This window comes from Struthio camelus, chromosome 2 (assembly GCF_040807025.1).
Source record: "Struthio camelus isolate bStrCam1 chromosome 2, bStrCam1.hap1, whole genome shotgun sequence".
Lineage (NCBI taxonomy): Eukaryota > Metazoa > Chordata > Aves > Struthioniformes > Struthionidae > Struthio > Struthio camelus.
Genome location: NC_090943.1, coordinates 126538484 through 126552215, shown reverse-complemented (window position 1 = coordinate 126552215; position 13732 = coordinate 126538484). Strand labels below are relative to the sequence as shown.

Genomic DNA, 13732 nt, shown 5'->3' with positions numbered 1-13732 from the left:
AGCCTTCAACACAGTAGTAAGTTTCCCAAACTTTATTTTCTGTCATATGTGTGTGCATGTGCACATATGAGAAAATGTGTGGCTTAACGAGTATTTTCAGACTTAGATACTGCCAAAAAAGCCCCAGGCCACTTATGGAATTGGTTCTGCCAAGACTCTTTTTATACAGCATATTCCATCTCCAATATATCACGATGCCCTGGGAGGACAGAGCTGGCACAAAGCTTTCATTGGAGAAATATGTTACTAGTTTCTTTTAAAGCCATTAAATCCCATAGCTCTCTGCTACTTTAAACTAAAGACAGAAGTGAAAATAATGCTTAAAAAAAGTGATTTCCAGGCTGGCATGCACTAGTGTGTCAGTAATCCTAAGTCTATAAGGTACACTCCACATTGAATGCAGCACCAGCGTGTATCATTAGCATGGATGAACTGTACTTTTGATAACCAATACCGATGCTATTACATTAACTAAATTCTAAAGTATCTATGATGCAAAATTTACAATATTGCCCAAAAAAACATTTACAGACTTTGGGCTCCAAGAACTCTGGAAGCGCAGTCTTTGTGTATTACAGAACCACAAAAAAACACCACCTCAATTTGTGGTTGAAAATAACCACTGAAGAACGATATACAGTGGGTGGCAAAAACAGTCACAATTGTAAAGTAACCAAGCAAAAATAATAAGCTATGTCCATAGGGAATAAAACTGCTATAATTTCAAAAATGCATGCTGCTATAAATAAAGTTAGAGGTTATTTGCTGAAGTGCACAGATGAAGTTTGGAATCACATGGCTATTCTGTGTACATGTTTTTAAAAAGAAAAGCTGAAATTGTTTGACAGCAGACACAGTGGCACCACATGCATTGTTTGGGCTAGGAGCAATGGCAAATTACACTATATAGAAGCTTTGTAAAAAAGAAAACTCATGCCACCTCCTTGAACTTAGCTGTCTTTAGTATAAACAATAATGCTTCCTTTTAAAGTTGCAGTGTTGGCATATGGGAATAGGACAAAAAGATCAGTTCTGCTTACCACTTCTCCCTGGGATTTGGGCAAAGTTTGCGACCAAGGGGTGACCAGAGTGCCAAAAACCATGTTTGCTGATGACTAGTGCCAACCACCTTGGTCTTCAGAAAATTTCAACATGACATTCTTGTAATTTTAGTCACCAAGAGAGACTGTTTTTCACAGTGTGGACACCAACTGTCTGATTATGTTTTCCACAAAGATACAAACTGGAGGATATTCAGGAAAGTGTGTGAGTGTTTTGTTTTATATTTCAGCAAACTTGACCAGGTTATAATTATTCAACAATTCAGAATAAAGATGGTCTAAGCTCATACTCCAAACTGCAGAGGAGTTTTACCCTCCATTATGGAAGTTCTGACTTGATGGGCAGGACAACTTGGAGGATGAGGAGGGCAAGGCAGAAGTGGGGAAGTATATCAAGATTGCTTCTATTTGGTATGGCTATCTGACATTACAAATGCAGAAGTCAGCAACGTGGCACTGATGGACTTAAACCCTTTGAAGTTATACCCAAAAAGAAATCACAAACTTACCTAGGTTGTTTACCTACATCATTAAATTTTTTTTGATAGTGAAGAAATACTAAACAAAAAAAAAAGCTCACGATGGCAACAGAATAAAGCAGATTTTGTGTGCATGGCCAGTTAAGTTTTCATGACAATTACATAAGATGATGCTAATAGGTATTTTTGTAAGTTATGCAATTTTTGCTTTAATTATATATAAGGAAGCAAAAAGCATTTACAGAACTTCCCAAAGGCATAATTAGAAGGAATAAGTTACACACTGCTACAACAATAGCCACCTCTACATAACTGCTTAAAAACATAAACAATTGCAAATTCTAACAGTTCAAGCTGAAAACGTATTAGTAAAAAGGCAAGTAATATCGTCTAGACCACATGCCTTCTAACCTGTATAATATTAAATAGATACAATAATACAAAACTGTAATTATAATTATATATTAGAAACATATATTAGAGATCAGCATTAGGAAAAAGAATACAGAGAACAAGGCTGGGAAGGGCTCAAGTATTAGTATAAATAGCAATAACAGAGCACATGAACAAGACAATGGCAGCAAAAGATGGAGGAAGAATGTATTTTATTCCACCGAAGAGACTGGTTCCACATTTTCTGCATCTTACTGTAAAGAATTTTTTCTACAGCATAGTTACTATTAGAAAGACTTGTGAGGAAAAGAGCTAGCTACTGGGAACGAAAGCTACAGGAGAAGTTACCAGGAGGAAGGGAGCAAAGGAGGAAAACACCAACTTACTGCTGATTAACTATCAGCAATAATTTGAAAACACAAATAGAATGAGGAAGTGACACAAGTATAGTCATTATTTTCATTTTTCTCATTTACCAAAAGTGGTAGTTAAAAATATTTCTCAGGAGTCCTTGAGCCACTTCTGTGCAAGAACTACACCATGGAAATCAAATGCAATTCTGCACATTCACTCAGTAAGGTGCTCATTTTATCAGAGCAGAAGCATTATTAGTGATAACTACTGCAATGGAGATTAAGTTCATTTTTTTTTACTGCTGCCCTCCTTTAAAGGCTTTTTTCTTTCCTCTGCCTTACTTGAGATGCCACTAACCCAAACTAATGAAAAATTCCTCCATGAACATACATATCATGTGCAAGCTACTTTTTCCTAAATTATTTTCCTCTCAGATACCTTTATGAATACAGTTTCAGACAGAGAAAAACTAAGGCAATAGTCAGTAGATGATTTTCAAGTTCAAACTAAAATTTACGTTAACAAGTAACCACAATTAGGCTAGGTCATTTCGTGATGAAAATTTTTAATGCTTCGGTATTAAAAACAAACTACTTGCAATATGCTTTAACAAGTCCATGTCCAACAAAGGACATTATTTCTACAGGTTCTCAGTTCCTTTCATTGACCTGTTTTCTCTGCATCTGTAAGAGACTGAAAATTGTATTTGCAAAAAATCACTCTTATACTATTTGTTAGCAATTTCCTTCTTTTCCCCTCAAGGACTGCACATTACATATAGATGTTATTTTGCTGGCAACAGATAGCAAAAAAGAAATAGACTGCTGTAAAACAAATAAGTAAAATGAAAGTCAGCATTACTGCAGCAAAAAATATTTCATTTATGTATTACATCAATTACTGTTTTTAGCAAGAATATTTCCATCAAAACTAAAGTCTGACATGAAAGCCGTAAGACGTGCCAGGCTGCCAAAACAGCATGATTTCCAGTCAACAGCTGTACAGAATAGGGAAAAAATGTAAGTAACTGAAAAAAAATATTATTAAGCCTCACCACTGTCACTGCTCACGATTCCTATGGCAGGGAAGGAACCAAACTGCTCTCTACCTGACAGATCATGGTGACTGGGGGAGGTTTCTCATGACTGGGAAAAGGCAAACCTCACACCCGAGAGAGGGGCAAAAATGGATCCAGGGAGCTACAGACCCATCAGCCTAACTTCAATTCCTTGGAAGATTATGGAGCAAATTCTCCAGAAAATCATTTCCAAGTACATGAAAGAGAAGGTGCCTGGGGACAGCCAGACTAGATTCATCACCAGCAAACAGCTCATCCTGGAGGTGACCTCTTAGCATATGGAGGAGAAGAAGGTGATCAGGAGTAGTCAGCATGGATTCACCAAAGGGAAATCACGCTTGGCCAATCTCATAGCCTTCTCAGGTGGAATGACTGGCTGGGTAGATGAGGGCAGAGCAGTGGATGTTGTCTACCTGGATTTCAGCAAGGCTTTTGACACTGTTTCCCATCACATCCTCATAGGTAAACTCAGGAAGTGTGGGCTGGATGAGTGGACGGTGAGGTAGATTGACAACTGGCTGGATGGCCGAGCTCAGAGGGTTGTGATCAGTGGTGCAGAGTCAAATTGGAGGCCTGTAGCTAGTGGTGTCCCCCAGGGGTCAATACTGGGTCCAGTCTTGTTCAATATATTCATCAATGACCTGGAGGAAGGGACAGAGTGTGCCCTCAGCAAGTTTGCTGATGATACTAAACTGGGGGAAGTAGCTGACACACCAGAAGACTGTGCTGCCATTCAGAGGGACCTGGACAGGCTGGAGAGTTGGGCGGAGAGGAACCCCCTGAAGTTCCACAAAGGCAAGTGCAAGGTCCTGCACCTAGGGAGGAATAACCCCATGCAGCAGTACAGGCTGGGGGTTGACCTGCTGGAAAGCAGCTCTGCCGAGAAGGACCTGGGAGTCCTGGTGGACAACAAGTTAACCATGAGTCACCAGTGTGCCCTTGCGGCCAAGAAGGCCAATGGTATCGTGGGGTGCATTAGGCAGAGTGTTGCCAGCAGGTCGAGGGAGGTGATCCTGCCCTCTCCTCAGCCCTGGGGAGGCCTCACCTGGAGTACTGTGTCCAATTTTGGGCTCCCCAGTACAAGAGAGACATGGCACTCCTGGAGAGAGTCCAGCAGAGGGGCTACAAAGAAGATGAGGGGACAGGAGCATCTCTCCTGTGAGGAAAGGCTGAGAGAGCTGGGACTGTTCAGCCTGGAGAAGAGAAGACTGAGAGGGGATCTCATCAATGTCTACAAGTATCTGAAGGGGGGGTGCCGAAAGGATGAGGCCAGCCTCTTCTCCATGGTGCCCAGCAACAGGACAGGAGGCAATGGGCACACCCTGAAACACAGGCAGTTCCATCTGAACCTGAGGAAAAACTTCTTCACTGTGAGGGTGACAGAGCACTGGCACAGGTTGCCCAGAGAGGTGGTGGAGTCTCCTTTGCTGGAGATATTCAAAACTCGCCTGGATGCAATCCTGGGCAATGTGCTCTAGAGGACCCTGCGTGAGCAGGGAGGTTGGACTAGATGATCTCCAGAGGTCCCTTCCAACCTCAACCATTCTCTGATTCTGTGAAATCATACCTGATCAACTTAATAGCTTTGTATGACAAGATGACTGGCTCTGTGGACAAAAGAAAAGCAGTGGAGAGTGTTTAGGCTTCTGACAGTCTTCCGTAGTATTGTGATAGCTAAATTATCTAAATACTGACTGGATAAGTAGACAAAAGGTCAGTAGAAAACTTGCAGGATCACAGGCTCGAAGAGCTGTGATAAGCAGTAAAAAGTCCAACAGGCAGCCAGTGACAAGCGAGGTCCTTTAAGGATTGATACAAGAGCCAATACTGTTTAACATCTTTATTAATAACGTGGATGATGCAATGGGATGCACTCTCCGCATATTTTCAGATGACATCTAACCAGGGACCAGGCAAGAGAACAGGGACTAATACTGAGAGGGACTTTTACAGGTTGGAGAAACGGTCCAACACAAATCTCATAAAGTTCAGCAAAGACAAAGGCAAAGCTATGCACTTGGGACAGAACAATCCCATCCACTAGTACAGGTTGGGCAATGACTGAACAAAAAATAGCTTTTCAGGGAAGCACCTGGGAGTCTGCCTAGACAACAAGCTCAACGTGTAGGATTAGTACGGCCTTGAGACAAAGAACGCTAACTACATTCTAGTTAACTGCATACTGAGCAGCAGGAGCAAGAGTGCAGTCAGGAGGCTAGTAAGGAATTATTTCCTTTTATTCAAGACTTCTGAGACCACACTTGGAGTTGTGTTTCCAGTTTTAGGCTCTGAAATTAGTCCAGCAGAGAGCCACCAACACGGCCAGAGGGCTGGAGCACACAACATACACGGGGAGATTAAGAGAGCTGGGTTTGCTCAGCCTTAAGAAGGGAAGGCTAAGGGAATTTATCCTTGCCTCCAACTACCAAATGTGAAGGTATAGGAAAGATGCAGCCAGACACTTTACATACTCAGTGGTACACAATAATAGGGTGAAAGGCAACGGACATAACTTGTGACAGTTCAGATTAGATATTAGGGAAAAAAAAATCATGGTAAGGGTTGTCAAACACTCGAAGAGATTTCCCAGAGAGGTGTGAAAACACCATCCTCAGATATTCAGAGCTCAACTGGTTGTGTCCTTCAGCAACCTGATCTAGTCAGACCTGCTCTGAATGGGGTGAGGAACTAGGTGATCTCCAGAGGTTCCCTCTAATCTACATTATTCCACGAACTTATTAAGATTGAATGTATTAACACTCACTCTCCTTTGAGGCAACTAGGTTTTTGGGCTTGGGTTTTTTTTCCCCATCTAGAAACAGTTATTGATATGGCTGTAGGTGGTAAATATGTCCCCTTCCATGAGCACAGAGCATCATATGTTTCATTTCATCAGTGTTAGGAATTGCGTGTTTCGGCCCATGTGCTCCCCTCCAAAAAGTATGTGAGCAGTCGCATACATCCATTCTACACATTCCTTGTGGATTCAATTCTTTGAAGAGGCCTTATGGGGTACATGCCTGTTGAGAACATAATATCAGTGCAGTACACATAGCTCAACACCATCTTTTGCATTTGGAATAGCTCTGTCCTAACCGCTGCTAGTCTGGAATTTCTATAAGTACAGATGGTTATCTGATAGGTATACAATGGCAGGTTCCACCAAATGTCTAGAAATCCCATAAAACTGAAATCTTTAAAATAAATTCAAATAATTTCCAGTAAATTATTTAGGAAACATCTGGGAAAGCCAGGAAATACCACAGGCTGGCCCTTTCTCTGTTGTTGGTGCACCTCCTCCTCCAAAACAGCAGAGTTCAAACCCACGGACTCTTAGAACATCCAGTGAAAAATCGGAACCAAAGCGACGCATGAATGGTCAGAAGTTAAGCTACATTCAAGCGTCAGAGTTCAATATGGGGACCTGTAGGCTGACCAATTATATCTTGCTCTAATATACTTGGATATGTTGCTCTTTTCCTTTATCCCAGTCATGTTTCACATGTTTTGCTTTGGAGAAGCTGGAACACAGGATAAAAGATGGACAACTAAAAGACATACCAGATACAACAAGAGGAGGTAATGAAAAATAGGTGAATACAGAGAATAACAGAAAGGACTAAAGGGTCACACACATTATGGTGTTGCAGTTACAGCAATTTTTTGTAGGAAAAAGATTTGAAGTAGAATGACTAGAATAGAGTCAATTCTTCAGGATTAAAAAGAAAACAGGGACCAGGCAGGCTGGCATTATGCCCACAGGTCATGGCAAAGCAAAGGCAGGAATGAAGACAACAGAGGTGTGATGGACAGGCAGCCACACTGGCAAACTTTGGCCTAATATTGCTATGAACTTTAAAATAAGGTGCAAGTTTAAGTCTAAAAATAACAGTAACCTGCACTTTACAATGAATAAAGTGATCCTCACGTATTGTATGAATGAATGACTGCAAGCATAGGAGAAAATTATTTTCCCACTTCTCTGATTGCCTGTTAATAATAGTAGGCTTCTATGGAATACTTCTCTATATGCCTTGCCAGAGTACATCTTCCAGTAGCAGAAATTGCTGAGTTTGCATGGGTTATGAATGGCACTAGAGTTAATTAATTAGTGAACAGTGATAAGTATATTTACTCTTCTGCCACACACCACCAAGATGATCCTGTTCAGCTGCAAAACTTGCCATCTCTTCTTCCTGCTTAACTGGCAGGAAAGACAGGAGTTACTTCATAGCTCCAGCTAGCAGAAATTGTGAAGTGTTTTGTACCTCTTTATACTCATGATACTATAAAAGTTAAAACAACCATTTATAGTAAAAGAAAATTATACTTCAAAATTTCTTCACTTCCCTGGCCTAAATGCATGCAGTCTTCCTTTTCTAAGGTAGCTGATGAATCAGGCAGCTACCATTGGTCAAGAGAAGAAAAAAAATCTTGAAATAATTTTACTAAGAAAAGCCACTAACAAAAGAAAAGACACAAAGCATTAGATTAATGAACTTCAGTCAACAGGAGTATCTACAAACATCCAGAGAACACCATTATCTATGAAAAAAGCTAACTCCTGACAGTTGTCTGGTCTTTACTTAATTTTCAAGTAAAGAGTTAGAAAGGTTAAGTCTTTATCACTGTCTCTCTAGACCTTTTCATAGAATTCAGCACATATAGTCAACTTTCCTTGAGCAAACATCTTGGCCGCACAAAAGTAACTTGCTCTATGCTTTGCGTGAGGTAGTTCATTCTAGCTGAAAGATGCACTAATTGTTAAAGATGCATACCCATGCGGAAGCATAATGGAATAGTTAACTTCACATTCAGCCTCTAGCTTAACGCACAGCAACTTTGTTGAATGCACAATCCCAAACTGGAACCAAACCAAATGTTACTGAAACTTTCCTCCATGCAGAGTATCTTTCTCCATACACCTCTGTTTTTTTGAAACTTTTTTAATCTTATAGAATCTTTTGAATAGATTAACCTACCACTATTTAACTTAAAATAAAAAAAAAGGATTGCCTTAATGAAGTGAGTCTGCTAGAAAACAGCCAGACTCATTTACGTTACATAGTCTAAAAAGATGTATTTAATTGAATTCCACTCCTCATCTATAAAATATTTTTAAAATAGGAAAAAATTCAAGAATTTAAAATGTTTCCCAAATAAAACTCACCCTGGCAACCATTCAAACAGCATAAATATTGTAATACAATTTACAGAAAAAACATTTAGGTAATGTTTTATGGTGCTCATTAAGCTGTCACGTTCTAAATCACAACTAGCATCCTATGATTTCTTCCCTCTCTGCTACTTAAGTTTGGCAAATATGAGCCGTATAAAAGGTGTCAAGTAAAATTGCCACAGGATATACTGGAAATCCCTGCACCAGCTGCACACTCAAACAGAAAGGAAGTGTCTTTCTGATCCTATAGCCTGATAACACTAGAGATGCTGGAGGGTTACAGCAGTCTTTGAAAATAAAGCTTCATTACACTAGCATGGAGAGGTGCAGTTTAATCCTCTTTGGAAGCTGGTCCTACAATCCTACATTTCAAAAAAATTGCTGAAAGCCATTGTATTTTTGTTGGGAATTGGTCATTAATGGTACAGGTGCAGAGCAAGCAACAGGCACTATGAGCACAACCCCTTCCCACACTTTCTGATTCTTAAGAATTCCATCCAATAATGGCAGAAACATGTTGTAACAGCACCTTTCGCCATGGATTAAAGTATTGCTCTTTTGGAGATCTAAGACAGACAGTTTCTTCTTCAATGCTTTATTTCTTCAACACGTGAAAAGCAAAAAATAAACAAACAAAAATACCCTATAGGTACCACTTTTTTTCCCCTCCCGTATTTGAAAAGTTATTTTACGCATATTTTTCTAGAGACTCTTTCTGCCATTCCTATAACACTGCATGAATTACAAGTTTGTTATACATTGTTAGCGTGAAACAGATTTAATACGGCATTAAAATGAATGCATAAAGAAACATATTTTTACTAATTATGGTTTATTTTCACATATTAAATATGACCCTGAAATCATATGGGTAATGAATACTTGTATCCTATTAAATAAATCCCAAAACACAATCTGCTATTGATATTACATGCAAATACATCCTAGCCTGACTCCAATGACATTTTACCAACAGTATCTTCGGTGTCTAAGCAAGCTGACTTATGCTTCCAATCTCAATATAATGAAATGTTTTCCAAACCTATGAAACAGTTTTTCCAAAGAGTATAGAAGGGAGGGAGACAATCAGCAAAAAACAAGAGGAAATAGCTAGCAGGTTCCTAGCCTTCAAATGCTGATTCAGTTTCAACTTTGTATCATTACTGTTCTAAAGTTCTTTTACTTATTTATTTTTAAAAAGGTTGAAATTTTTACTTTAGAAGAATAGGTGGAAAAATATATTTGGGTAAGGACTTCATATTTTCCACCCTAGAAACATCTTTTTCTGTAGTTGTGGTTCTACCTAGGACAGTATTGAGGACAAAATCCTTTCCTGTTGCCACGCAGTAGCTGAACTCCAGTAAATCCGAACCGTCAAGAGTAGGACTAGTAGTTTGTTTAAAGGAACGAGCTTAACAGACCAAAACCTCAGGAAAGTTTTTTTCTGTTTCTTTTCAAATGACTTTCAGCACTTTCAAAGAGCAAAGAATACATTACATCAGAAAAAGTAAACTGTATTATAGTATCAAACAGAATAACAGTTTGATTCTGGTGAGAACTCCAGAACAAAGCCAAGTGACCAAGGAAGGCACGCATCCTTACAAAGATGCATCCTTATTTAATCGGCAAGAGAGAGTTTTTGTTTTTCCTTCATTAAAGATTCTAAAATAACATTTTGCTGGAGTTTCTAAATACCTGAAAAGGCATCACAGTTAAAACCAAAGATCAGCATTAAAATACAGATAACTAGGAGAGTCATGCTCTCAAGACTGACTTGGCATCATGAGTTTCCATGTTTGAAGATTAAATTTGATTTTTTTGTCCTGAATTGGCCTTCAAGAAATCATGTTATCTGTAAGTTAAAACGTCTTCTCTTCTCCTTGGCACAAAGGGTAAATAGTTTGCAAACAGTAAATAGTTCTACTGGTAATGTGCAAGTTAGTAATGCACTGTAGTCACTTTAGTCAGCAAGTGGATTAACCAAAATAATAGTAACAAATTCTTATTGAATTCATCACTGTAAGGTATAGATCTAAATACACACTGCGAACGCTACTGAGTTACTTTTGTGTTGTGGGAGAAGATACTGTGGTACTGTTTTGGTCTTTATTTTGGTTATCAAAAACTATTATTGCCTTCCAAACAGAAGCAAGTGCGCATCTCAGTTAAAGGTGTATGAGCAGCCAAAGACGCTGAGTCTTCGCACTTACTAAAAGGCGGTTCTATGAAAAGATTGTACTTGTTTTGATAAGGCAAACTTTACTTTGTAAATCAATGAACTGCTCTCTTTACCGACGAAGCAGACTAAAGCAATCGTACAAGTGAAGGCACATCCTTCCCACTACTTTTTTAATAAGCAGTAAAAGTTAAACCCTGTACTATCTAAATACTATTGATACGTGCAGCTAGTTTAGACAGCAGTTTTCCGATTTTAGATTCTACGGTTGCTCTGCAAACATGACACAAATTTCATTTAGCAATGGACTGATTCAATTATATGCTATGAAGCACCTCATTACAAGCCAATAACAAAAAACAATAAAAGACTGTCCTGCAACAGCATTTTTTGGCAAATCCAGGTAAAATTTTAGAAATTCCAGCCAAACCAGAATCAGATAAAATGAAGTGGAACAAGGTGGCAAGATTGATTTAAACATTTTCCAATGGGAGTACTTTAAGTTGAGGATTAGGTCCATAGGGCATTTAAACAATTGACAAGTCAGAAATAAATTCAAGCTCCGCAGCTTTGAGAGGAAAAAGGATTTGAGTCTGTCTCCGACATCCCAGATGAATACTGTAAATCTTTCAGAAAGAGAGTACTACCACCACCACCTCAATGATGTAAATGACGCCCGTATCATTTTGTGAACCACCTTTAAGTTCCAAATTTTATTTCATTAAAAATGTCCAGACTTGTTATTTCTCCCTTTCCAATGCCACCTGAAAGAACGGGAAAACAAAAAAACAAAAGAACCTTATTTATATCTCCTTATTTTTATCATCCAAATTAACAGCCAGAAAATTATTGGCATAGACCCTCCCAGGTCCCACATTTACATTCAAGGTGTTCAAGGGGCAACTTACTCATTCTGAAAGATCTGCTGGAAGGCGCTATGCTGCTCTGATAATAGCTTGGTTGGGTCTCATTTCCCACAATACCTCACATTTTCACAGCTTGTTTGGATGAGGCCTTAAGCAACATCACCTAACTATGAAGTTAGCCTTCCTCTGAGGAGGGTTTGGACTTGAGACCTCAAGAGGCTTCTTCTAATCTAAATGATTTGACAGCTCAATGATTAAAATCAACATATTTCCCTTCATATCATGATCTATTTTAAGCAAGGACTTTCAATCTTCTTCCTGGTGTTTAATTTTTCAGGAATGCACTAATAAATATGATAGGACTCAAATAGAATACAGTTACCAAAACAAGCAGCCAAGAATCTTAAAATCAAACATACAATTGATAAAACTCATTTTATAAAACCACATTTCTTTTCACGTCTCTCACTGAACTATCTTTTCCTGTGCTTTACAAAGCAAGTCAGCTGCAGTAGCACTGAATGTCCTGACCTCAAGCTGGCAAAACTTGAAGAGTCTCTTGGGCATGTTCATCAGAGCGCCACACTTTTGGTTTTGCTCAGCCTGTAGCCTAAACAAAAATTACCTTATGTCAGAAAAACAATGTCTGTACATCTTCTAACACGCATAGCACATTATCTACTTCATAGCTATCAATCACATTTGCTTTGAAAGACAGACTTGTCAGAAATGTGTGCTGTGAAAGGTATAGTCATAATATAGAAATATTTAACCCTGATATTTCTAATAAAGCTTTTTAAAAATAAACTATTGAAAAATCCTTTATCATAGGGTCTATATTTAATGTTTTAGACACAGTCATGATGTTACAAACACAGGTATCCTCCCTCTCTCAAAGAAAAAAGGTGGAAAAAGATGAAATAAAATATGTAAAGGATGGGAATCTGTACAATGGTACTTTGCCAGCCTATTGAAAGCTAGATTTTAAAGCATCCTGAAGAAAAATTCAATAGACCAGGTAATTTTTATTGTTCATACAGATCAGCCGTATACAAAAGCAAAGTGCTACTGTGAGAAATCAAACATCAGTTTAAAGCTACATTTAAAAGGAAATACAGTATCTTATTAATACTACGAACACACTGTGCACCCTATCATTAAATAACAAACAATCAGAAGGCGTTAAAGAGAGAGTTTAGAAAGCTTATAAATGTAATTCCCACCAGAATTTTTTCCTTGCTTATCTTTTACTTCTTTTACTATTATATTCCCTAGCACAATAGTTCTAGCTCAGAACAGTGCAATAACACTGATTATCTATTAGAACGGTATTAATACAAATAACATGCAAACTCCCCGGTCTGTCAGCTCACATACATATATTTAGCATAAGAGAGCTCCTGCCCCAGAAGGCTTACAATTCAGAAGGGATTAAAGTTACATATTCACAAAATCTACACGTATTTCAAGTAGAAAGGCTCGTTGTAACAACTAAGGTGATAACAACTTCTCCTGTCTTCAGTGACAAAATACCTACTAGTCAGAGGGCAAAACCTACTGCACAAGTGTAAATGAGAAAAGAGACAGAGGTCTCCCTTCAGGAAAATTCAAAACTAAAAAGCAGAGCTCCCTCTCAACTGTAGTTGCTGCAAAGAGTTTGCTTCTAGGCTGCTGTCCTTACATCCATTTGGAGGTCTCCTATAATCAGCCTCTAGTGTTGATTTGTATCTCAAAAGCTTCAGCTTAGCGCTGTAGGGAAAAAGAAACTGGACCAAATCATTAAAGACATTTAGAAACCTAACCGCTTTACCAACTCTTCAAACACCCACTAGATAGACACATGAGTACTTCTGTGGCGCTAACACTATTCCTCAATCTCCTTAGCTGCTCTCAAGAGCTGGGTCCGTGCTACTACTCTTTCTCGTAAGCATGTGTTTTTGGATTTTCTTCCTCATGAAAACTCCAGGATCTGTCCTCTTGCTGTTCTCCTTTCTCAAACAGTACTTTGATCCCTAAATCTCCAATCTGATAGATTTCAAACTACTGCAATGGCAATGGCTATAATTGTTAGTTTCATTTCTACTGCTGTAATTTAGCAAAGTTATGAACTAGGCTGGGCACAGAGCTTGCCCCTGCAGACTCAAGA

General features: G+C 38.8%; 1 protein-coding gene across 9 annotated transcripts in view; it reads right to left on the bottom strand.

Moving 5' to 3' along the window:
* TPD52 (tumor protein D52) overlaps positions 1–13732 on the bottom strand; it is a 129564-nt gene that overhangs the window by 50606 nt on the left and 65226 nt on the right. For 2 of the 9 annotated variants that reach the window (XM_068932461.1, XM_068932455.1), the window contains one exon: positions 9119–11484. The exons of the other annotated variants lie outside the window; for them this stretch is intronic. In XM_068932461.1, coding sequence (XP_068788562.1) covers positions 11442–11484 — 43 coding nt within the window. In that variant the 3' untranslated portion in view covers positions 9119–11441. Of the gene's footprint in view, positions 1–9118; positions 11485–13732 lie in introns of those variants that run through there. 9 annotated transcript variants of the gene reach the window in all.